The 24343-nt window shown below is 32.3% G+C and overlaps 5 protein-coding genes across 11 annotated transcripts; 3 read left to right on the top strand and 2 right to left on the bottom strand.

Annotated features, from left to right (window-relative positions):
- The first annotated feature begins 293 nt into the window (after nucleotides 1-293).
- Nucleotides 294-2346, top strand: LOC107359311 (putative peptidoglycan muropeptide transporter SLC46). The gene is made up of 3 exons (XM_015925795.3): nucleotides 294-817; nucleotides 902-1054; nucleotides 1165-2346. The coding sequence occupies exons 1-3, from the start codon at nucleotides 406-408 to the stop codon at nucleotides 2124-2126; spliced, it is 1527 nt and encodes a 508-aa protein (XP_015781281.3). The 5' UTR covers nucleotides 294-405; the 3' UTR covers nucleotides 2127-2346.
- A 31-nt stretch (nucleotides 2347-2377) lies between these two features.
- Nucleotides 2378-5076, bottom strand: LOC107359309 (putative peptidoglycan muropeptide transporter SLC46). The gene is made up of 3 exons (XM_015925794.3): nucleotides 4096-5076; nucleotides 3851-4003; nucleotides 2378-3754 (listed from the first exon to the last, which is right to left on the bottom strand). Exons 1-3 carry the CDS (start codon nucleotides 4511-4513, stop codon nucleotides 2799-2801), a joined length of 1527 nt encoding a protein of 508 aa, XP_015781280.1. The 5' UTR covers nucleotides 4514-5076; the 3' UTR covers nucleotides 2378-2798.
- Nucleotides 5077-6653: 1577 nt separating this feature from the next.
- On the top strand, nucleotides 6654-12235 carry LOC107359186 (DDB1- and CUL4-associated factor 8). Of its 3 annotated transcripts, none has more exons than XM_015925657.3 (14): nucleotides 6654-6843; nucleotides 6909-7010; nucleotides 7117-7246; nucleotides 7343-7462; nucleotides 7542-7690; nucleotides 7930-8033; nucleotides 8093-8222; nucleotides 8280-8511; nucleotides 8603-8766; nucleotides 8835-8957; nucleotides 9016-9118; nucleotides 9210-9293; nucleotides 9363-9833; nucleotides 10105-12235. In XM_015925657.3, exons 1-12 carry the CDS (start codon nucleotides 6733-6735, stop codon nucleotides 9263-9265), a joined length of 1524 nt encoding a protein of 507 aa, XP_015781143.2. In that variant the 5' UTR covers nucleotides 6654-6732; the 3' UTR covers nucleotides 9266-9293; nucleotides 9363-9833; nucleotides 10105-12235. The 3 variants fall into 3 exon arrangements, with proteins under 3 accessions (XP_015781143.2, XP_015781144.1, XP_089126522.1); XM_015925658.3 differs by having other exon boundaries at nucleotides 7067-7246; XM_089270396.1 differs by lacking the exons at nucleotides 6654-6843; nucleotides 6909-7010; nucleotides 7117-7246; ... (6 more) ...; nucleotides 8835-8957; nucleotides 9016-9118 and having other exon boundaries at nucleotides 9224-9293.
- Nucleotides 12236-13194: 959 nt separating this feature from the next.
- Nucleotides 13195-20083, top strand: LOC107372105 (snake venom 5'-nucleotidase). Of its 5 annotated transcripts, none has more exons than XM_089270398.1 (7): nucleotides 13195-13458; nucleotides 14710-14928; nucleotides 15034-15120; nucleotides 15907-16046; nucleotides 17087-17212; nucleotides 17310-18503; nucleotides 19143-20083. In XM_089270398.1, exons 2-7 carry the CDS (start codon nucleotides 14742-14744, stop codon nucleotides 19203-19205), a joined length of 1797 nt encoding a protein of 598 aa, XP_089126524.1. In that variant the 5' UTR covers nucleotides 13195-13458; nucleotides 14710-14741; the 3' UTR covers nucleotides 19206-20083. The 5 variants fall into 5 exon arrangements, with proteins under 5 accessions (XP_089126524.1, XP_089126523.1, XP_015795743.2 ...); XM_089270397.1 differs by lacking the exon at nucleotides 13195-13458 and adding an exon at nucleotides 14019-14483 and having other exon boundaries at nucleotides 14647-14928; XM_015940257.3 differs by lacking the exon at nucleotides 13195-13458 and adding an exon at nucleotides 14019-14514.
- A 756-nt stretch (nucleotides 20084-20839) lies between these two features.
- LOC107372103 (kinesin-like protein KIF3B) lies at nucleotides 20840-24323 on the bottom strand. The gene is made up of 3 exons (XM_015940254.3): nucleotides 24089-24323; nucleotides 21391-23369; nucleotides 20840-21296 (listed from the first exon to the last, which is right to left on the bottom strand). Exons 1-3 carry the CDS (start codon nucleotides 24161-24163, stop codon nucleotides 21098-21100), a joined length of 2253 nt encoding a protein of 750 aa, XP_015795740.1. The 5' UTR covers nucleotides 24164-24323; the 3' UTR covers nucleotides 20840-21097.
- Nucleotides 24324-24343: the final 20 nt, after the last annotated feature.

Genomic DNA, 24343 nt, shown 5'->3' with positions numbered 1-24343 from the left:
GACAGTCAATTTGCTCAGTAAATTATTCGCAGAATGTTGCAACCTACCAGAAGTAATCCTCAGCTTTCGCGTCTAAGCTCAGGATTAACTCGGATGGATTAAAGGGGCGTCTTCTGGTTCAGTCGTGCTGATAAAATTATTGCTAATTTAATGAGTACAGAGAAACCTATTGTATAAACTGATGATTGGTTTTTTGAGCATTAAAAATGTTTTCACGAAATGATACCTGTAATCTTTTAATTGTTAGTAAACGAACACATAAATAGCAAATTTTATCCAATGTAAATTTCAGTTTATGTCAGTTTATTTTTTGCATAAGATCAAGTGCTTGTGACAACACATTCAACATTGTGTTATAAGGAGTAAATAAAGTCTTCAAAGTTGCTTCCAATTAAAGTGATCAAAATGGCCAAAATTACTTGCAAAGAGGTTTGGGAACTTGTTAAACTTTTGAGAATCGATGTTTTTTACTTTTTGATAAATCTATGTACTTCATTACCTGATGTAACTGGAAATCAACTGATGCAGGATAAATATTGTATCAACAAATATTCAATCAATGAAAGTGTCTGTTTAAATATGGAAACTGCTGGACCTGAATATGATACAGTCAAGAATGATATATTGAGAGACACAACAACACTTAAAAATCATGTCTCTCTAATGACAACAATACCATCGATTATTTTATCACTAATTTTGGGTTATTGGATTGATAAATATCCTGGTCATCTAAGGTATCTTTTTGGTTTAGCATCTTTAGCAAACATCTTTCAATTCATCATGATTATTTATCAATGTTTACACTTTGAAATGGGTAAGTATAATAATAGATACTCGTTATTGATTAGAAAGCTTTCCAGTTATTCAACTCATTTGACGCTCAACGTTTACTTTTTAGGTGCTGACTTATTATTATGGCCAGGTTTGGCTACAGTTTTAACTGGAAGCGGGATCATTATCTCAGTAGGAACCTTTACTTATGCGACAAGAAAGACACCAGCCAAGTTTCGAGCTGTTAGGTTTATGATTCTCGAAATTTGCATGTTTGGAAGTAAGTTGCATCATTTTGATCATCGCTCATAGTTTTAATAATAAATGTTTATTATTTTTATTATTATTGATAATAATAATATTTTTTATACTTCAATGTGTTATCGACAGCTATGGGTATTTCAAGTTCCTTGGGAGGAAGTATACTTTCAACTAAACCATGGTTTCCCAATCAGCATCGTAATTATATCGGAGCTTATATGGTTTCATCGGTAATCGCGGCTATTGCGGCAGTTTGGGTTATGTTGATGCTATATGACGCTGCTGACGATGAGGTTAAAACGGATGAATCTCACCTATACAGTGATGCTTCAAGCGCTGAAAATAATGAAAACAAGAAGAAAACAGTGAAGCAAATAATTTATGATATAATCAAACCTGATAATATCCTTCATGCAAGTCGCACAGTTTTCAAAAGAAGACCAAATAATGCTCATTGGTACTTAATATCATCAGTATTTATTGGATTTATATCAACAGTTTGTTTTACTGGTCAGCAGGTTATAAGCTTCCAGTTCAGCCAAAAAGTATATCATTGGAGTGCTGAACAGATTGGATATTACAACACGATTTTCGCTTTCCCCACTGCTTTGGGTGCACTTATTGGCCCTCCACTATTCATTCATAAAATGAACTTTCATGATAGTTCAGTGGCCATAATTGGTATATTGTCAATAATGGCGGGTTTCCTCACCAAAGGTCTTATCCTTAATCCCTTAGGCAACATTGGCATCTTTCTTGGCCTTTTTGCTGGTGTCATATTTGTTGCCGATCGGTCAATCATTTCACGTATGATTCATAGAGAAGAGATTGGACAAATTTACGCATTTACATCGGCTCTTGGGGGATTTGCACCGACAATTGCGTCAACTTTTTACACCGAAACCTTTAAAGCAACATTGGACTACAATCCTGGTCTTGTGTACATAATTGCTGGTTTACTATTGACTTTTCCTTTAGCTAATTATATTTTGCTCAACATAAACAAGCAGAAATGGGATTTAGTTTTGATTGCTGAAAAGGAAAAGGAAACTCAAAAAAACAAAGTCCAACTTGATGCACCTGAAAAATAACGAAACTCATTCACTTGACCGGACACTCCTCTTACATTGTTTATAGCATTATTTCAATGCAAATTATACGAATTATTATCATACATTATACGAAACAGAATTTTTTGATTGCTCATTTCGAACCTTGCAAATAATTGAACCAAAATTGCACCCCGTGTCCCAGCAGCTTTTAAAAAATAAAATTTGAATAGCTTTTGTACAGAAAGCAGATCTTAACAAATTTATCGTGTATGAAAATAAACTGAAACAAATTGAGGTAAATTTATTAAACTTTATTGCTTAATATTTTTCTATTGTTTTCCAGTTCAAATTTAGTAACGTGAATGCTTTCAAAATAATTTGAACAATCGGATTGTCGAGTTTTTATATTCAAAACTGAATTGTACCGATAAGTCATATCCATAGGTATGCTTCGGTAGATCACAGTTAATTGCGAGATTAATACGGTTCATATTTGATTTTGATGGCTGATGAGCTTTTTACAGTGAAAGGTGACTTCATGAGGAAAAAGAGACGGGCGCGAAGTTATTTTTACACAGTTTAAAAGTGAAACACAATTCTTTCAAGACATTTCCTCCTAGCTTCTGAACATCACGATTTTGTTAGCGAGTTTTCTTGTAAAACGTGAAAAGGTGAGATGAATAATGATGTCCATTGAGTGAATTGATTTTGCTATCTTTCATCTGATAGAAAATTCGTTTTTTCTTCGTGAGTTTCCTTCTCAGCAATCAAAACTAAATCCCATTTCTGCTTTTTTATGTTGAGCAAGATATAGTTAGCTAAAGGAATGGTGAATAATAAGCCAGTAATTATGTACGCAATACCAGGATTGTAGTCCAATGTAGCTGTAAACACTGTGGTGTAGAATAACGATGAAAGTGTTGGAACGAATCCTCCAACAGCAGATGAAAAGGCGTAAACTTGCCCGATCTCGTCTTTTTCAATCATCCGAGAAATGATTGACCGATCGGCAACAAATATGACACCAGCGAAACATCCAAATATGGCGAAGAAGTAGGCTACTGGACTAAGGATGAAACCTTTGCCGAGAAAAGCGACCATTATTGAAACAGTACCTATTATGGCCAATGAAGTATCATGAAGGTTCATTTTATGAATGAATAATGGAGGACCGATGAGTGCACCCAATGCAGGGAAAATAATGACAATGGACCCATAATATCCAATTTGCTCAGCACTCCAATGATATACTTTTTGGGTAAACTGGTATCCTATGTATTGATCACCGTTATAACAAATGTTTGCTATAATTCCAGTCGCAAGTGTTGAAATCAAATACCAATGAGCATTATTTGGTCTTCTTTTGAAAACTGTGCGACTTGCATGGAAAATGTTATCTGGTTTTATTATATCATAAATTATTTGTTTCACTGTTTTCTTCTTGGTTTCAATATTTTCAGAACTTGAAGCATCACCATTTGGTTGAGGTTCATCTGTTTTAACCTCATCATCAGCAGCGTCATATAGCAACAACACAACCCAAACAGCCGCAATAACCGCTAATACCGATGAAATGATATAAACTCCAATGTAGTTACGAAGCTGATTAGGAAACCATGGTTTAGCTGCAAGCAAACCTCCTCCCAAAAGGCTTGAAATAGGCATAGCTGTCAATAAAATTCAAATATTAATATTAATATTAATATTGAGCATGTACATTTGAGTTTTGGTTGAAAAGATACAATATTAACTTAATAACTTACTTGCAAATAAGCAAATTTCGATTATCATGAACCTAACAGCTCGAAACTTGGCTGGTGTCTTTCTTGTTGCATAAGTAAATGTTCCTATTGTGATAACAATTCCGCTTCCAGTTAAAACTGGAACCAAATTCGTCCATAATAATGAGTCAGCGCCTAAAAAATAAATGTTGAACATCAAATGAGTTACATACTAAAGTATAGTAAGTTTAGTAAGTACCGTATAGTAACGCGTATCTATTACTTACCCATTTCAAAGTGTAAACATTGATGTATAATCATAATGTTTTGACAGACGATTGCTAAAGATGCTACACCAGAAAGATACCTTAGATGACCAGGATATTTATCCATCCAAAAACCCAAAATGAGTGATAAAATAATCGCTGGTATTGTTGTCATTAGAGTAACATGCATTTTAAGTGTTGTAGTGTCTTTCAATACATCATTCTTGACTGTATCGAATTCAGGTCCAGCATTTTCCAAGTTTAAACAGACACTTTCATTTTGCGAATATTTGTTGATACAATATTTATCCTGCATCAGTTGGTTGAGAGCGATTCCAGGTAATGAAGTACTTAAAGTTGCCAAAAAGTAAAAAACATCGATTCTCAAAAGTTTAACAAGTTCCCAAACCTCTTTGCAAGTAATTTTGGCCATTTTCATCACTTAAATTTGAATCGACTTTCAAGACGTTATTCACATCTGACACAATGTTGAATATGTTGTTACAAACACTTGTGTGTTACAAAAAATAAACCGACATCGATTGAAATTCACATTTGATAGACTTCACTATTTATGTTCGTCTTTTCACAAACAAAAAATAGCAGATATTCATTCTGTAAATGCAATATCATACTGTTAATGATCAAAACAATCTCCAGATTGTTAGATAGGTTTCTCGGTACTCTTCAAATTCAATATAATCTTACCAAGCACAAGTGCACCCAAAAACGCCCTCTTCAATCCTTCATCAATCTATCGATTACATCAGCAGACGACCAGAAACGAAATAAAACTTTGTTGTTCAATTGTGTATTTATTCTTGAATTATCTTTTGCATTTCCACAGATTTAAATTAAAACATATGAAGAACCACAAATTAAATATATTAGTAATAAACTAAACTGAAAATTAGGCAAAAATCTTGGATATAATCAGATTGAAGGTGTATAACAATATCAAGAAATTACCCTGAAGAGAGGAAAGCTTTATTGTGTGTTCAATCATCATTTCCACCTTATGCCTTTCATCCAAATCAAATATTTATTTACTGAAAGTAATAAAACGGTTTTTTGCAAATTGAAGCCTTGACTCAATTGTATTTGATTTCCTCATGTAAAATGAAAATCCATCAAGTTTTAACTCATAACTCGAAATGGCAACATTCAAATAATAAACATTATCCAACAACTGATTATGAGTATAAAGTATTATAATTTTTCATCAAACTTATTCATCTCATGTAAATTTTAATGGCTAACCACAAAATGCATTCATTTCAGTTTCTTCAAAACATGTCACTTCGATTTTCAGTTAACCTGGTGATTCGAGTAGTGCTGATTAACATTGTTGTGGTAGTATTAATGCAGCTTAATTTTTATTGGAAGTTGCAAATATTAATCTAAAAATGAAATCGTTTCCTTGAAGCTTACTTGAAACAATTATTTGATTGATTGAAACACAAGAAATTATTGAAAGTTATGAGTTAACTGCATTCATCTACAAAGATTACTATTTCAATAACTGATACAGATTGTAAGGTTAAGAAAAATTATCACAGGTAAACTAGAAAAGCACATTTAAAATGTAAATATACAAAAAACTAAAATAAATTAAACTAAATAAAATGCAATTCAAACGATGTTGAAAAGACTGGGTAAACTCGTGTTTCCACCTCTCGGATTTGATTGTAACTAAATTACCAGGAAAACTTCTTGAACCAGAAAATTTTCCGGTTCATTTTTTTCATTGTTTTTTCGTTCATCTATTGATAAGAGTTCAATTAAACACCAATAAATCTATTAATGGCCTCTAATGATTAATTTTCATGATTGATGAGTTTGATTAATCCATTAAACATTTTATGAATCGATTCAAGGAATTCAAGATTGTCTCAAATGTTTACTAATTTACAGTTTTTTCATTGCCATTGTTTATGACAATTTCAATTTTTATTTCACTGTTTAAAAGCTCATCAGTTACAGATTTTTAGAGACGTAAATGATTTATTAATAATGAACTAGTTGAATTATTGCCTAAATAGTTTCACTTTATCGTCCACCTTTAGATATGAAGGTTAGTTAATTATTTGCTCTGCTTCATCAATCATTTATAAATGCTATAATAATCATTGTTACATTTTTTGTTCTAATGTTTATTATAATGAAAATGTTCTTCCAAAATAACTTTGGCTCAGTACATTACATGTATTTCATGATTAAAACACGAATATTTGGTACTTTTTAATATTTGTCTGTAAATTGGATGGCAGTATCGTTGATGATTTGGTACAATAAGAATGGATTCAGTGGACTATTTTTTCGGACGTTAATTTCAGCTTCTTTGATTGTTTTAGGAAATCAAAGTCGATTGAAAGCAACGATGAAAATTTTGAATTTAGGTTAAACTGTAAACTAGGCTACAACAGCCAATTAAACAGAGAAACTATTCAATCAAATTGATTTGCTACTGTATTGCTGTGGATCTGATATTTGTATCTATAGTCTTAGATGAAGATCAGATATTTTCAAGTTGCAACATTTAATGTGTTTCTATTTTCATTTATCATTCTTAATGTTGTTCACATCTAGTTACCATTTTATCGTTTACATTTACAAAGTTTACCGTTCAAAGGCCTTGTTGAAGGCTATCTTGCCAACATGAGTAATTCCGATTCATCACAGTCTCCTACTCCTCGAAACTCAGAAGATAGTGATTCAAGTCTTGGTCTCAGAAGTAATTCAACGAGCACAGAAAATGAGGATGAACAGGTTTGTTTTTCTTCCTCTGATTATCTATTACATGTACCTTATCACCTATTTTCATTCTCGTTTAGGATATCCTGCATTATGATCCAACTCCTTGGACCAATTCATTTCCACAGCCTTATTGGTTTTCCGTCAGGCAATTCATAGCTCGAGAAATTGGCCAAAATGTCGTAAGTACTATTTTTAAACTGGCATTGCAAAATCTTGAGATTTTCATTCGTTTTAGAATCGTACGATATTTTATTTCGTCCCTTGTACCCTGCTTCTTATCTAAAGAGACCTGATTTATTGGAAAAGAAACCCTACATGACCCCACACAGTCCATATTGGTTTCGTAAATATGCATACGAATCACAATATTTTCTTCAAAGAATGGTTAAAACTCATGAACTTGAGGGTCATTCGGGTGCGTAAATTTCAGTGTCTTAGTTTAAAAACAATTAGATAACACACATGATTATTATTTATCTTTCATTGCTTGGTTTTAATTTTATTTATTTAGGCTGCGTCAATTGTTTAAATTTCAATAGTTCAGGAAATCTTCTTTGCAGTGGAAGTGATGACCGTAAAATTAAAATCTGGGACTGGGAAAAATCTAAATTAACTCAATCCTATTCCTCTGGTAAACTATACAAAATTCAATTCCAACCATTCAACATTCTCATTTCTCTTTGTTATTCTTCTTTTAATGTCTCTTTTAGGTCATACATCAAACATTTTCAACTGTCGTTGGTGTCTCGACAATGCACGCATAGTTACTAGTGGCCGTGATGGTCAAATCAGAATTTGTGATGTTAATAATCCTGACTCATCGAGGTTGATTGCCTGCCATTTATCTGCTAGCCACAGGGTAAAATAAACTCATTAAGTCATTCATTTGCTGTTGATTGCGTCTGATTTGATCTAACCTTATGTTTCATTAGCTTTTTCATAGGCTGAGCTCATTCAAATTATTTATTAAGAAGTTAATTTACTACTTTTTATCAGTTTAGTGTCTGATTCTATTTGTTTTTCCTATCATTTTCTGTAAATTCATGCTTATTATTGCTGATAGTTAAAATTAATCACTTTATATTTTCTCAAATTTAGCTAACTTTTTCGGATCCAAATACTGTATTATCTTGCGGGGAAGACGCATCTGTTTATGAGATTGATTTGAGGTCTAATAGACCTACTTTCCTGCTTGTTTTAAGGTTAGCATATTTTTAAATTCAACAAAAGTGATTGTTAATCCATTCAAATTTCATTTCAGGAATCCAAGCACAACACGTCCAGTTCCTCTCTATTCCATTAACTGTAATATGATCTTCACTCCTAATTATTTCGTTGTATCTGGTCGTAGTCCCAAAGCTTATATATTTGATAGAAGATTTTTAAGAAAAGTAAGTGCAAAAAAACCAGGCCAAAATCATGAATAATCATTTTAATCTCAATTTTAGCCAACAGAGGATGAAGCATCTGCTGCTCATTATGGTCTGGGTGATGAAGATGCACCTGGATTACCGGGCTCAGATATACCATGTCCAACTCCTGTAATGCAGTTATTCCCCCCAGAACTAGAAAATTCAATGCATTATGTAACAAGTGCTGTCTATAATAGTACAGGGTCTAAAATGTTAATGTCCTACAATGATGAAGATTTGTACGTATTTGATGTAAAAAGTGGTGAAAGTAAGTCAATATTATTCAGTCCATCTCATTTTTCAAACAAACAGCTATCGGTCTTTTGAAATTGATTGCTAATTTATTTTATTTTATCTAGTGGAAGGTAAATTTCAAGGACATCGTAATTCTGAAACCATTAAATCGTGTTCTTGGTTTGGTGATGATTTTGTGCTCAGTGGGTCAGATGATGGCTTCATTTACGGCTGGGAGAGAAAGTCTCAACACATTGTTATGTCAATTTCGTCAGATATGGTTGGAGCAGTATGTAATTTTTCACCAATCTGTATTCACTTGTATTTAATTGTTGATTTATTCAAATATATTTTAAGGTTAACTGTATTGAATTGCATCCAACCTATCCTGTTATAGCCGCAAGTGGTCTTGAAGATTCTATCAAAATTTTTGTACCTTTCTCTGATGTATGGCCAGTGCCTCTTGTTGGAATCAAGAATGTAATTATTCATCAATTTTGATATCTTCTTCTATTAATTTAATTCTTAATCTTTTCAGCGCATTTGTACAAATATGAAGGAACGATCTAAGGATAAAAAGAGATATTTATTAACCGCTGGCGAACAAATAATTTGGACCTTCTTGAGGAATAACGGTGGAGGTAAATTTAATTATATTTCATACTTAATACCTTTGTATAAATACAAAGACTTAATCACTTATTTGGTCCAATATTATTGAAATATTTATAGATGACTCTGATTCTAACGATGAAAACGCAGCCAGAGGATCGTGCCTTGCATCGTGATTTGGTTCCCAATCAGGCAATCAGCTATGTATGTTCAACATTTAATCAAAATTAGTTAAATTCAAATACTTATTAATTTAGTTTCTTCTTTGAACAGGTTTATTTGATGGTCATTGATCTCAAAAATTGGACATTCTACACTATGCTCAAGCTCCGTCAGAATGAAGTGTGATAATTTTTTACTCTGAGAAGACTGTCAATCGTTTTAAGAGCATCGAATGGAACAATTGGAAATACAATAATTAATTACACAAAGAATTCTCTCAAAATCAATATACTCAACTGCAATTGACAATCTAAACAGCTGTTAAATTTGTTCAAATTATTTTTGTGAAAAACAATTGGTCCTGAAGATTCAATATTAGTCCATTTTATCTAGTTTTCAATTTATAAAAAAAGTATTGTGAAAAAATTGTCAATCAAGCTTTTTTACTTCATTCATCATTCATACCACCTTTAATATCATCTCGTGTCATCAACATAACAAAATTTAACAAATACATTGAATTGAATAATCAAATCTCATCCGATTCTCTTGTCATATTCAATCACTAATTCCTAAAGAAAGGTATGTTATATCTTTTATTTTTGGAGAAATCTTAATCACTTTCTCTGTTCTTGAACAATTGACCAACCAGTATTGATGTTTTGTCCGGATTCGTTAATAGGATTCTTTGCTTTGGTTGTCTAAATAAGCAAACATTTTCTTATTGATTCGGAAGGTTAAAGAAATTTTAAATGTTTATTTTAATTTCAACCCAAACTTTAACCTTTTTATGATCCATCAGAGCAATTTTTACGGAGAAATTTTAACAATCTTTCATTTTGTATGCTTTTAGGGGCCTTCATCTTTTGGACTATTATTTCAATGGCCTATGGACTATTTAATTCATATGAACCATTTTTACGTCCTAAACCAGTTCCTTGTGGCGTACAGACTTGTCTCTACTTTACAAGTCATATCCACAACAAAAGTGGCTTTATCGTCAGTCATCTGTTTAATTTAAGTCCCGATGATAATGGCGAATCAATCATATTTTGGTTGGTTGAGTCAAAATTTTTGGCCTATCATGAAAATACTATTTATTTCCTAAGCCAAGCTTCGACATCAACTTCCCAGTTAACAATCGAACACAGTTTTGTTCCAACAATTGAACCAGATTACCGACTTGTAATACTTGGAAGTGATATTTTTCTCACTTATCGTTTCATTGATGGAAACAAACCAAGTCCATCACCGAACTCAATTGATCTGATTAGGCGTTACAAACTAGATATGAACAATAAACAGCTTCAACATCTTGATTCAATATCATTTGCTGCAAATTTATTTTCCAAGCTGGACCGTTTTATCATTTCTTACGGAACAACCATTTCAAATTACTCTTACATAGCCGGTGCTCGCACTCTTGATGGATCGCATCAAATGTTTGTTGCTCGATTGTGTACAAAATTTTCCCTCAAATCATTCGTCGAAATTTGGATTTCCGACTCTTTCTTAAAGTCTACGGGGTTTGTACATTCATTAGTAATTGAACCTGATGATATAAAAAACAAAAGACTGTTGAGTGCTTATCTAGCCGAAGATAAACTGATTGTTTTACCGTTGGATTTTGTCAAGTTTAATGAAGCAAGGCGACAGTGTGTTTCAGGAACTGGACCTAGCTTAGAATCTACTTTATCATCGACATTATTTTCTCCTGGTTGTTCTGCCAATTCTATGACAAATATCTCAAACGATGCTTCCAATTTTGATTTCTGTAATGCCAATCTGTCAGTTGTCCCCAGTGCAAAAGAAAGTCTTTCATTTTCTTACTGGTCATCAGACAGGCCAACAGGCCTGACTTTTGTTTATCTCACCTTTCCTGTACACGCATACGTCGTAATCAAAGTGAATGCCGATTTTAGTGTTCAAAAATGTTTTCTTCAAACTGCTCCATTTTTTCCTGATGAATGGAACTGTGATTTTCTGGGAAATATTATGCCTTATGCAAGTCCTTTAAATAAATCTTTCCCACCATTTCTTAATCCCAATGAAGGAACCATCGAAGTACACTCACCCTACCCTAACTTCATGGTATCTTATAAAATAATGAAGTGCGCCTATTTAACTAATTGTTTATCCTGTATTTTATTTGGTTATTATTTCCATTGTGGCTGGGCTGTTGCAGTTTTTGAATCAACATGTCAATCCAATGACAATTTTACCAATCCAGAAGAGTTTGATCCTCAAAATGTCGACAAATTTATAACCATTGAGAAATGCTTGAAACTAGTCTCGATCTTTCCAGATCTTATCATTTTAAACTCTCCAATTGTTCAGTTCACTGTTTCAATAGATTTTTATGAAGATTTGGCAGACACAGCAGTCCTTAAAGGATACGAGTTTATCGTATTTGTTGCTGGTAATCCATGTGTTTCAACAACCAAATCTATTGTCACCCAGTCTCTCAAAAAATCATTCATTTTAACCTGTAATCTCGGCAAAAGAAGAAGAGGAACCTGGCCTGTAACCTTTTCGGTTGGATCCAATGAGAATATAAAATTTGCGCCCAAATTCATCACTTCTAATGAATATCTTAATATTACCATTGATGGCGTTCCAAGTTCATCGTCACGTTCAAGTCGGGAAACAAGAAATTATTTAACTAATTTTGCTCAATTTTTCTTCGTCTTAATTGTTCTATTTCTACTCTCACTGAGTTTTAAAAGCCGAGTCAAGATGCCCCATGGACCGAAGAAAGTAACGGAAAACAAATTGGATCATAAACGAACTGAACTCTCAACTGTCTTGATGGTGTCCACCAGAAAACCTTCAAAGATGGCTTCAAAGAGATAATTCAACTCAGCTATTTATCATTGTTAAACAAATTGATCTGATTCCAATTAAAATGCCTTAAAATAATCAGCCTAAGGTTATACTCATAGTTCCTAGATACAATAAAGAAAGTGTTTCTTATATCAACCTCACCACAATAGTTTACATCTCATTTCAAAATAATCTTGACACATATTTTTCTGTACATTTGGCATCCTATCACATTTTTACCGCATCTTTCATCTTTACCTTCTTCTTCCTCATAATTATCATCTTAAATAGTCAGTCTTCATTTAATTTACGGAAAAAAATGAACTGACAAAATGATCCAATCACAAGTTGAATCTAAAAAATTTCAAGCTTAAAACTATGAACTAACCTGTCAATGTTGCTCGGTCAAGTGTCCACCAATTGCCATTTTTCACCTTTCAATGTTAAGGTACCAATAATCAAAACAAGAAACAATCAGCACTTTAATAACAACTTAATGGCGCCTCTGTATATTACATTTTGATGAGCACTTAAAATATCAAGGTCTAAACCCATTTGAATATATTGTCATTGAGTTTGTTTATATATTTTTAGTGTTTGAATTAATCAATTGTAATCACATTTATTATTTAGTAATTTTATTATCATTATTTCAATTGGCACTGACATTTCAAGGACTCTATTCAAGTTTAAGGTTAATTTAATTTACCCTTTTTATTGTCACAATCATCGCCAGTAACAACAAAAAGCAATCATAACGATGAAGACAATTGTTGACACTTAAGAAACATTCAACAGAAATAACTGATTATTACACCTTCCAGGCATTAAATCATGAAATAATGTTGCGTTTTTCATCACCATCTTCAGGTTCATTAGTTATGTCCAATTGATCCAGCTGGAAAAGTGGTTAACGTTTGCTTTCACCATTTGCGAGATTTGTATGTTGATTGGAATCTCAACAATCGGCCACAATTTAATTTGAATGATGTAACAAAACCAGTTTAGGCCATCATTTAAGTAACACATGTAATTACAAGTTTAAGGTTTGGCTTGGTTCATCAAAAACCCGAAAGTCATCCTTAAATCAAACCTTTGACATAAGCTTTAGATAAGTTGAATCAGTCGACAATTGAATCCAATCACAACTCATTTATCAGTAAATTGTAATTGTGGTAACATTGAAAGGCTTAAGTTATTGAACGGTTTCAAGGTTAATATCAGCCTCATCAACATCAGCTTTAAATTTCAATTCAATCAACTTCTCAATAGATTAATATCTGTATCTTCATCATTGTTAAGCTTACAAAGCATAACAAGTCTTGTTGTTTAATCTGGATAAATCTTGATTTCACTCTCATCTTTTTTTGATTATCATCATCAGGTAAGATTTTATTATATCTATCAATACAGATTGTTATCGCCATTCAATAACAACTTTATCTTTCGACAATTATTCCATCATTTTGTGTTCCATCTTTTTCCTTGATTCCTATCCAAATCTGATATCTAATGGGTTGATTAAAAGTTCAATGTGATACTGTTTGAAGTTAATTTCTAGAATCTATTAACCAATGGTTATTAAATTGGTGGTAACTCTGGTAAATCAATGTAACATTAATCAACTTTAGTTAACCGTAAATCGTGAGGGAAACAATGATGTAATTCAATCTTGTATCCAATATCAAGTTTTTTACCATGTTTTCAATATACTCTGACACAATTCATGACTATTTGATCTCATTGATACGAGATTATCTTTTTATCGAGATCGGCTAATAATAATAATAAAGTGTTTGATTGAAGAAGAAAGGAGGAAAGAAAGAGAAGAGAAAAAGACAGAGGTAAAAGACAGAGGTAAAGTGAGTGTATGTTTAAGAGAGTTGTGTGAGTTTGAGTGAGAAAGAAAGCTCTTTGGTATCTTTTCATGCTCATAACAAAAACTCATCTGTTGGTGTTACCAGTATTCCTATTGTAAAATTTAACTCCTTCTCTAGTTTGATTACATGTTTTAATTGTCAAATTGTGTGTCTCCTGTTTACTCTTGTTGTTAACCCATTAACAACCCTATTAAAGACATCTTCAAGTGACTGGTTTATTAAAGCAAATTTTGTATTCCATTAGATAACGGTTGTCGCATTTTGTAAACAGTTCAATATACCATCATCGTTGTTTTTAAACATTAAATTGTTTCATCTTTTATTCTATTAATAGCTCAAATATTCTTTTTTATAACATTTGTGTTTCAATTTCAATCAATAATTTGATTCTATTCATCCATTAATTTTTCTCAATCACCAGCCTATCTAAAATTTGCTGTAAATGCCTATCAATTGATATTTTCTCTCTGAACTGTTTCTCCTTTCCTTTTTTTCTATCTTTTCCCTTTATTTGACTTTCTCTCTCTGTGTAAGTTGTATGTATGCCTTTGATTAACGAGGTAAATCTTTAATAATATAACGTAATAGATCTTTTTAATATACCAATAACTTAAGTCTCCTACTTACATTATCCTAAGCTTATTAACCAGCTAATTTAATCTCTTTTTCGCATCTTGTTTAACTTTGTCCAGCTAATGTTTGTGTTGCTCTAAATCCTTTTCTCATCACACTGTGCCTCTACACCAACTTATCAGGATAAATATACTGTGCAATCACTCTCTCTGTGATGTCTTCTGTGTCGACTTCTGGACCTTGCAAAGTACGAATATTGCATTTCAATGACGTTTATAATGTCGAGCCTCGAACAACTGAACCTTGTGGGGGTGCCTCTCGATTTAAAACTGCTATATTATCATTAGTAGACTCAAACACTATGGTTTTGTTCAGTGGTGATTGTGTTGCTCCTTCAATAAGTATGTTTTCATCTTACCAGCTGATTATTCGCCATTTGATTGTCATGTTATCCTAATCTTAAAATATTCTAATTTTCTTTTTCATTTCTTATTCTAATCTTTCAGTGAGTACCTTTACCAAGGGGGAACAAATGATACCTGTTTTAAACGAGTGTCGCGTTGATTGTGCTGTTCTTGGAAATCATGATTTCGGTGAGAATATGTCAAGAAAACGTCTTTATTGGTGTGAGATCCAAAATCATTCGATGTATCCATTGATTGATGATGCATTGCAAGACATTTCCTTGTCATTTTAGACGCCTACGTCTTTTGAGCCTAACAACGTTAATTTAACGCTATATCTAGTTTGCATTTATGTTAATCCTTAGTTTCAGCTGTTTTTTACTTATTAGAGCTAAATTATTGGACTGAAGAGGAATAGAAGTCATCTTCTTTCAAAATCAAATATAAGTTTTTTATCAATGTTGTCAAGCAGTTCATTTTACGAATGGTTAAATTTCTTCTATTGCTAAAAAGATATCCAGACTGAAAAAATTACATTTCAAGCTTTATTGTGGTCATTGAAACTCTTTCATGCAAAAGTCTTGGATCATCCATATTTTTATAGTCATTTAGCGAATATTTTCCTTTGTTTCTCTCTCTCTTCAATCATAATTCTTTGAATATTCAGCCCTTCTCTTCAACCTTCTCAATGTTAATTTATATTTTGATTTTTGATAGCTCTGCCATGCGCTTATTTAAGTCCTTGTGCACTTCTTTTATTGTTGTCAAGGCCCTACGATGAAGTGTCAACAAATTGTCAGCTTCTTTCATTGTAAATCAATTCATGTTATTCTCTTCGATTACATTTCTTCAACTTCTCCTTTTCTTTCTCTACCATCTCACTTCTGATTATCTGATCTTTCACCACCACTCACCTGATTAATGTTATTTTCTCTTAACTTATATCTTTTTTACATCAATTTTGCTCTCATGTAGATTTCGGTGTTGATAACTTAGAGGCCTTTATCAAAAGGACAACCTTCCCATGGCTAATGAGTAATGTAACTGACGTTGAAACGGGAAAACCACTCGGAGGCGCACAAATTACACATATCATAGAAAAGGCTGGCAAAAAGGTATACATTACGAGATTTGATTATCTCTTTTAATAATGCGATAAATTAATAGTTAGCTTTAGTTATCTAATTCAATAGGGTGATGTTGTTTATGTATTTTCCACTGGTAAAAAATGACAAATATCACTTTCCTTTGTCCTTATCATAACATCGATAAATCATCAATATCATTAATCTATCAACAAATCATTAAACCTTAGAAATACATTATTTTCCTTCACTCTATATCTACACAATTTCCGTTGAATCATTCAGATTTGTTAACATCAAGAGTTGGAGTAACAATTTTAGTATGAGAATAATATCTTAAGCTAATTGCTGATTAGCTCAAATTAAACATCACCTTAAATTAACTGGTTTCACGTCTAGATGTCAGAAAAAATTTAACCTTCATCATTGCCTGGCGCATAATCATCACAGTGATACAATTAGGTAGCTTAGGTACAAAAAATATATGCTTATCCCATGGATAGAGCATCTTTCTGTTCAAGCATTTGTGTTAAGATATTCTTTGTTCCAAATTGACCTTGTATCCTATCAATGCTTTGCGTGTGTTGGAATGATAGACTTAATATCGCACTGTGAGACTATTTCCGTTGCTCATGCTTATGCTGACTATAACTAGCTATTCAATCTCATCAGATCTAATACTTCTGTCTTTCTATTTTATCTCCCTTTCTGCATTCGTCTATCTTTTTTCATCTTATATCTTCTTTCCTCGACTGATACTGTAATCCATTCTCGCTGTCAACATTATGATGGAAAAACTTTTAGGTTTTTCTTATCTATCCAAGACTCAAGGTTTAGTTATCAAAAAGGAGAACTTCATTCAAGTTCATCATCAAAAGAAAAATCTTTTTCTTCCAAACAACACAGGCATTTCAGATCGTGCTTTTTTCCTTCTTTTTCTGCTGTCTTGAAACTTCCATTCATCGTCTATTTGCTCTTTAGATGTATGCAATACAAAGATATCTTTTTGCATCCCTAACCAATTTAATTTAATATCTTATTGCTTCTTTTTTTTTCTTTATATTATTTAGTTTGGTCTTATTGGTCTTGTCGAGGAAGAATGGTTAGCAACTTTGTCTACTATTGATAGAGAAGATGTAATTTATGTTGATTATGTTTCAGAAGGACAAAAATTAGCAAAATACCTTAAAGAAGAGGTAATTATAATTCTCCTTTTTTCTCGATTAATTTGTTATCCTAATCTAAAGACTACATGATAAAATCTAAATATTATCTTTCTTTTTTGTTTTACAGGAAAAGGTAGACTATGTTATTGCTTTAACTCATATGAGATTTCCAAATGATTCAAGATTAGCTGCCAATGTAAATGATATTGATATCATCTTAGGAGGCCATGATCATGTTTTCGATATAAGATCGGTAAACGATAAATTAATTGTTAAAAGTGGAACTGATTTCCGTCAGTTTTCAAATATAAAATTAACCTTTTATGAAGATGGAAACCTTCCGGTTGGCATTGATATAAAGGAAGTGGAGATACGATCATCTAACTTCACCGAGGATGCGACACTTAAAGCACAAATTGAAAAGTTTTCCGACATAATTGAAGGTAAAATGGACATGATTTTGGGACATTTTTACTGTGACTTGGATGGAAGATTTTCAAGTATTCGTAACCAGGAAACAAATTTAGGAAATTTTTTCGCAGACATCATGCTCTCTTCAACTCTTTCAGATGTAGCCATACTAAACTCAGGGACTCTTCGAAGTGACCAAATTCATCCTAAAGGTGATTTCAAGCTCAAAGATTTGGTTCACATTATGCCTATTATGGATCCCATGATTGTACTTTCAGCTAGCGGTGAGGTTATCTGGAAAGCTTTGGAAAATGGTGTCTCACAATGGCCTAAATTAGAGGGAAGATTTCCACAAGTCTCTGGTATCCGATTTGCATTTGATCCAACCAAACCTCCTGGTCACCGTATTGATCCTAATTATATTAAAATTGGAGACGAATATATAGATTTGAAAAAGCATTATCGTCTTTGCACCAAAGCTTACCTTTACCAAGGAAAGGATGGCTACAATTGTCTTAAAGAATGTGAAGTTTTAGTACCAGAAGAGGAATGCCCTGAACTGTGTACAGCCATTCAGAATCATTTTGCGTCAATGAGTGCTGTAACAACTCGCTTACGGCGTCCATCTCGCCATTTGCAAAAATTTGTTGCCGCATCGAAGAGCCACACTACTGTATCATTCAAAATGAGCCTTGATGCACCAACAGTGCCTCTTAACAATAATAACGGCATTAGTAATAACAAAGATATTAGTAATAATACAAATGGATCAACTGACAATAATAATGGTTTGATGATTGAAAATCAAACACCATTTGGATCACCTTCACCTGATCACAATCACCGTGACATGGGATTATGTCGATTAGAGCCTAAAGTTGAGGATCGAATAATTATTTTGACCAACGAGGTACGTTAAATTACCTCAACTGTTTACCAAAACATCCCGATGTCACCTTAAAATTGCTTCAAAAACAACGAAATTTCAGAGTATCATAGATACATCTCATAGAACTTAAACAATTTGTTTCATCTTTTTTACTACATTTCTAATGGCCTAACTACCTGTACAAAGCTATCCAAATCAGCACAAATCATCAGGAATTGGGCTTACATCAATAAAAAAATAATGATCTAAAGATTGACAATTGTTGAAGTTCTCTAAATTAAAGATATTTTTTCTCAATTTCTTTGTATTCCCTTTCTGTCTTCATGTTTTAAAAGAACCTTCGAAGTTGAATTCAATTCATATTTTTTCTAAATGACTTTCAATCGTAGTTCGCAATATCAAATTAAGACTCGGATTATTCCAAAACCAAGCCCAACATTATAATTTGATTGTTCATTAATGTATCAATTGCATTAATCAGTGATGTTGATTGAGTACTTTTCGATGAATTTGTTTATTACATTCACCAGAAAGACTTTTGGTATCTTTTGAAATATTATTATTATTGGACTATAATTGAACAAAGTCACTTAGCAACAGTCAAAATTGATTTTTACTTTTATTCCTATTGAATGATTAATTCTTTTCTTCTTTTCATAGGATATGCGAAAATCATTAGAAAGTGAAAGAAATGGTGACATCGAAATGAGGTTAACCAATTAAATTGCAACTATCCATTATCGACTTGAAATGTTCATACGCGATGGAAACTGACTCAAAATGAATCTTAGCACTAAAGAAAGATATCTTTTTAGCCAATGTTTCTGTATTTCTTAAAATAACATCAAAGCCTTTGAAAGGTATCTTTCCCACAAGACTTGCTTCAAGCCAACCCTGGAATTCATCATGTTCAGATTAGATCATCACCTGATCTCTTCCCTCTTTCATTTGGTTCCAGCCTCTTCATTTCTACTTGTATAACTTATTCTTTATGAAACTTGGACTCCATACAAATGTGCAATAATCAGTTCGCTGGTTACCAATCCAATTTTTCGCTAATTTTGCGGAAACGAATTATTTTACCTTATAAAATTATTCACAACAATTATTATTTTCTAGTGTTTTATCAAAACCGAAATCTATGAAAAATCAAAAAAAAATCAATTTTTAGTTAAGCCATTCAATACTTTGTAAAATTCACATTTGGATTTCATTTCTAACCATATTTTAGCTTTTTTCACATCTAATTGCTGTGACTAGTTATTTTAAGACTTGCCTTGATTTTTCAATTGCATTTACTTTGAATATCATTTTACTTGATTTAAATGTACAATACTTCTTAGTTTCCACATTAATCCTGGTTGATTTAAGTTTCTTCAAATTATTTGAATAATCAGATTTCAAGCTCATTGATCAAGTTCTGATTTAAATGACACGATTTTAAATTCTTAACTTATCGCAATTTTAATGCAGTGTAAATTAAATCGCTCAAAATGCTAACAAAGCTAAGAAAAATTGAAATCACTGATTGAAATTGATACTAAAGATTTTCTATGCTCAACTGTGTTTCTAATGTAATAAACTGTATCCTAAAGATGAAATCCTGACAATCTAATTCATTGCTAATTCTAGTTGATTCAAATTATATCATGTTTATGGTTTTATGTCCAATTGAATCATTTCTTGTAATTCATCAAACTGACAAGCTTTCACTTACTTTTGAAATAATCAAATGTTTCTAATTTGATTACTGATCAATTTTTATCCCTTATAATATTTTGTTGAATGCTAAAAATAAAACTCAATCTAAAGACAACTAAATGACGAAGAGTTTTATTTTAATTGAAAAAATATCAAACAAAATATCTTTTGATTGTATATGCTGAACGTTGTACAATTTAAATAAAGTTAAATCAATTTTGTATGGACTATATGATTCTGAAATCCGTTCCAAATTAATTTTATTGATCATTGTTTCGCTACATAAATTAATAGGCATCAGTGAGATGATTAAAGCATGTTTTTATGATTTTTTACTTCATGAAGAGTACTTCAACAATAATCTAACACTTTAATATTGATAGCAGGTGTCGCTTAATTAACGTAAATAAACCTTTGCATTTAATTCATTTATCGGATAATTTGCTGATCAATCGAGACTTACAAGTGTCGATTCAGTTTGTTAGCTTGGAAATAATACCAACAGAACTAACTTCTAAGATTAGGATGCACTGAAATAATCTCATGATTTGTTCGTGATTCCATATCATCTGTTTAAATTGCAGCCATTCGTGTGATCATTTACTTAATTTTTCATTAAATTTAGATATTTAGCTAAAAAATTAAGTCAATATAAATTTAGGATTTTATAAAGCAATAAATAATTTATTTTTCGTCTAATTTAAGCCAGACAGCCACTAATTTTGAGTTAGCAAATTTAAGTATAAACTAATTCTTGTCTTTCTTTTACAGAATGAGTTAAGAAATTAAAATTAATATAAAGCAAGAACAGATTAGCAAATGAATGATAAGAATCAAAAATAACAGTGACTCTGTAGTTGGGTGGTTGTTACAATTAGAGGAGGGTTGAGTATTTTGATTTTCTTTGACTAGCTTCAGTAATCGTCTCCACTTAATTGACCTGCTTCTCTCCAGTGGTTTATATAACCAGCGGTGTCTGGCCTTAATGCTTGGGGGTGACCCATTGCAGTTCTGGAATATCTAGAGCTAGTTTTGGGTCTAGTTAGTTGTTTACTTGAATCGGATTTGTGTCTGGTTCGAGATTTAAAAATATCTGCCTTTGGTTGAAAGTTGCTAAAAGAAAAAATATCAAGAGAAAAATATTAAAATCGTAAAAAAATCTTGATTCATTAGTAATTAGTTTGGATAAAATGATTATTATCCTTACCTTGCATCTATTAGAATAACTTCGTCTTCTTTGAGAACTGATTCCAAAGCTGAATTCATTGATTGTTGAGTATTAATCATATTGTACTCTTTGGTGAGTCGATTTGGCATAATTAAATCTACTTTAAGCACATTATCAGCCTTGTATGGTAACCATGACCCGAGAGATGAGGCAAGTCGAGCATATTCAGTCATCGGTCTGAGATAATTTGGCTTTGAAACTGGTCTTTTAGTAGTCATCAAAGATTCAACTTTTGTTAATCGTTTGTATTTCCATTCTTCATCTTCTTCGTCATAAGCTACTCGACTGAGGAAAACATTTTTGTCATCTAAAGGAATGAAATTCTCTATAATTAAATACTTGAGTTTCAATTCTTTCATTAGATCACTTTGTAGCTCTTCCAATTCTCGTCGTTCTCGACTATTTGCTTCCATGGTATCTTCAATTTCACTTTTAACTGATTGCAATTTTGCAAATAATTTTCTCAATTTTCGTTTCTTCAGTTCTACTTCTTGTTGCATCGATGTAAATGTTTCCCTAATCTCCAAAGTAGAATCTTCTTGTTCCTCCAACCGTTGCAGCATTTCTCGTTCTCGTCTCTTTTGCTCAGCAATTTCTTGTCTTTTCAATTCCAATTCTCTCTTCTGCTGGTTGGTGTGATCAATTATATTTTTACCTCCAGTCAATAATCTTGATTCCATAGCTTTTATTTCGGCTGCCAGTTTCTCAACTGCTGCTTCATCAACTCCACCATTGGTAGATCCAGAGTCATCGACTACATTTCCACGAGTTATTGATGAAATTTCAACTACTTTTCCTGAAGCTTTCCGTCTCCTTTCCTGAAGCAAAACCTTTAATCTTTCAATTTCCATTTGAAATTCTCGTAATAATGCATCCTTTGGGTCTTCATTAACTCTAGGACGGTTTTTAATATTTTTAGCCCTTGACGCATATCGTAAGGTAATTAAGGTTTCTTCATAATTATAACTTGCAGGCCCAATATTGGCAACCATCACAGTTTTTGAGTTTCCTCCTAAGGAATCTTGAAGTAATCGAGTCAACTTTGAATCTCGATATGGAATGTGAGAAGATTTACCATCGACGAGAGCTGAAATAACATTACCTAAAGCAGATAGCGAAAGATTAATTTTAATTGCTTCTTTCTGTCGTTGTCCAACTACACCAGTTTTGAATTGACGCTCAGATCCTGCTAGATCGACTAGATTTAATTTACCAACTCTTATATGAGTTTCACTATCAGGTCCTACACAAGTTGAATGTTCAATGGTAATGATAAATATTGCATGAGATCGAGAGGAATGTTCATTCATATTAGTTGCTCCAACTGCACGATTTTCATTGCCAACAGTCATTACATGCTCAATTTCCTTAATACTTTTACAGACGAATGATGATAGATCTTTGACATAGACTCCAATGTCTGCCCTTTCCTTGAGTTCAAGTCTTTTTGATTGATCTTTACACAATAAATCTCGTACTTGTTCTTGATAAATTTCCAAATATGAACTTTGAACTAGATACTGTTGATTTGTACTTCGGGCAATGTGGCTGAAAATATGCTCGAAAGCATTTGGAATGATTCCTTGGCGAGATGGATCCTCGCGAACACCAACCATAGTATAAGTTTTACCAGTTCCTGTTTGACCGTAAGCAAAGACTGTTCCATTGAAACCTTCCAAAACTGAATCGACTAATGGTCTGACAGTTTCATCATAAATCTCAGTTTGTTTGGAGTTACAGTCATAAACAGCATCAAAGGTAAATTGCTTAGCACTTTCTCCATTTGATGGAGTACGATATACAGTTGATGTAATTTGAGATTTAATAGGAAGGAGTGTAACTATTCCTTTGGTAGGATCCATTTCGACAACTCTTTCATGTCCACCAGCTATCTCTTTTTCCGTCATTGGTCGACATCGAACACAAACTTTGACTGCCTCCGATTTCGCTGATTTAAGCTATGGGAAAAATTCAAATCAATTAAAATTAATTTTTCTAATAATTTAAACAATAAAAAAGACTCAAGCTTCTTAAGATGAAATATCTTTATACTAGGTTGAGTCAAGCAAAATTACAATTTGTGTTAGCCATTGAAACAGTAATCTTAGTAGACAATACAGTAAATTAACTCATAACTTTCAATAATTTTGTTTCTTTCAAGATAATACATTTCGTATCACAATTACGTGATCCTATGAAGAACGGTGTTCACATTTCCAAACGATAAGGACTCGATCGACTATTAATATTGATAATTGATTTGTGAAAAAAGGCACAGAATTGAAAGTAGACCAAATTTCAGTACTTTACTCGACTCAAATATAAGTCTTTGAATCGAAATCAGATCGAATTTATCAAAATATTTGATAAGAGAATCATTCGATGATGAAATTGGAAGAAACATGAAAGAGTTAATTTATATCTACAGTATATGGACAATGAATTGAGTCTTGAAAAGCTATATTTATTAGTAACATTCGCTTTGTTATCAGAAATAACTGTTTTGTCCGAATCTATTTGACTTGTAAGTGCCGGTATAAAATCTTCCAGCTCTGAATGCAACTAATTAAAGCTATAAATTTTAAAAATATTGATATTTTCATAGTTATTCAGATTATGGTAACTAAGAGAAAAAATAAAAAATAGGACAAATCAATCACAAATTAATTTTACTTACCGATGCTCGAGATATTGGTCTAACATCACTGGAGGCAAGCATTTTTCCTTGATTATTATTAACTGGACTAGTCATGTTGATTTGTTGCAAAATATAAAGGATTGAGTGATCAACAATATATTTTAAGGAATTGAATCAGATTACATTTGATAAACCAATATAAACTAAAATAAATTATAAATTAAATTACATGATTAGCTTGTCATTCTGTTGTGTTTGCCAGCCGGTTACCAATAGTTACCGGTTTGGGTCTTT

The sequence above is a fragment of the Tetranychus urticae genome, chromosome 1 (genome assembly GCF_039701765.1).
Source record: "Tetranychus urticae isolate SD_2017Ah chromosome 1, NJAU_TeUrti_SD_1.0, whole genome shotgun sequence".
Taxonomy (NCBI): domain Eukaryota; kingdom Metazoa; phylum Arthropoda; class Arachnida; order Trombidiformes; family Tetranychidae; genus Tetranychus; species Tetranychus urticae.
Note: the sequence above shows the minus strand (reverse complement) of the source record. Positions and strands in the feature narration are given on the sequence as shown.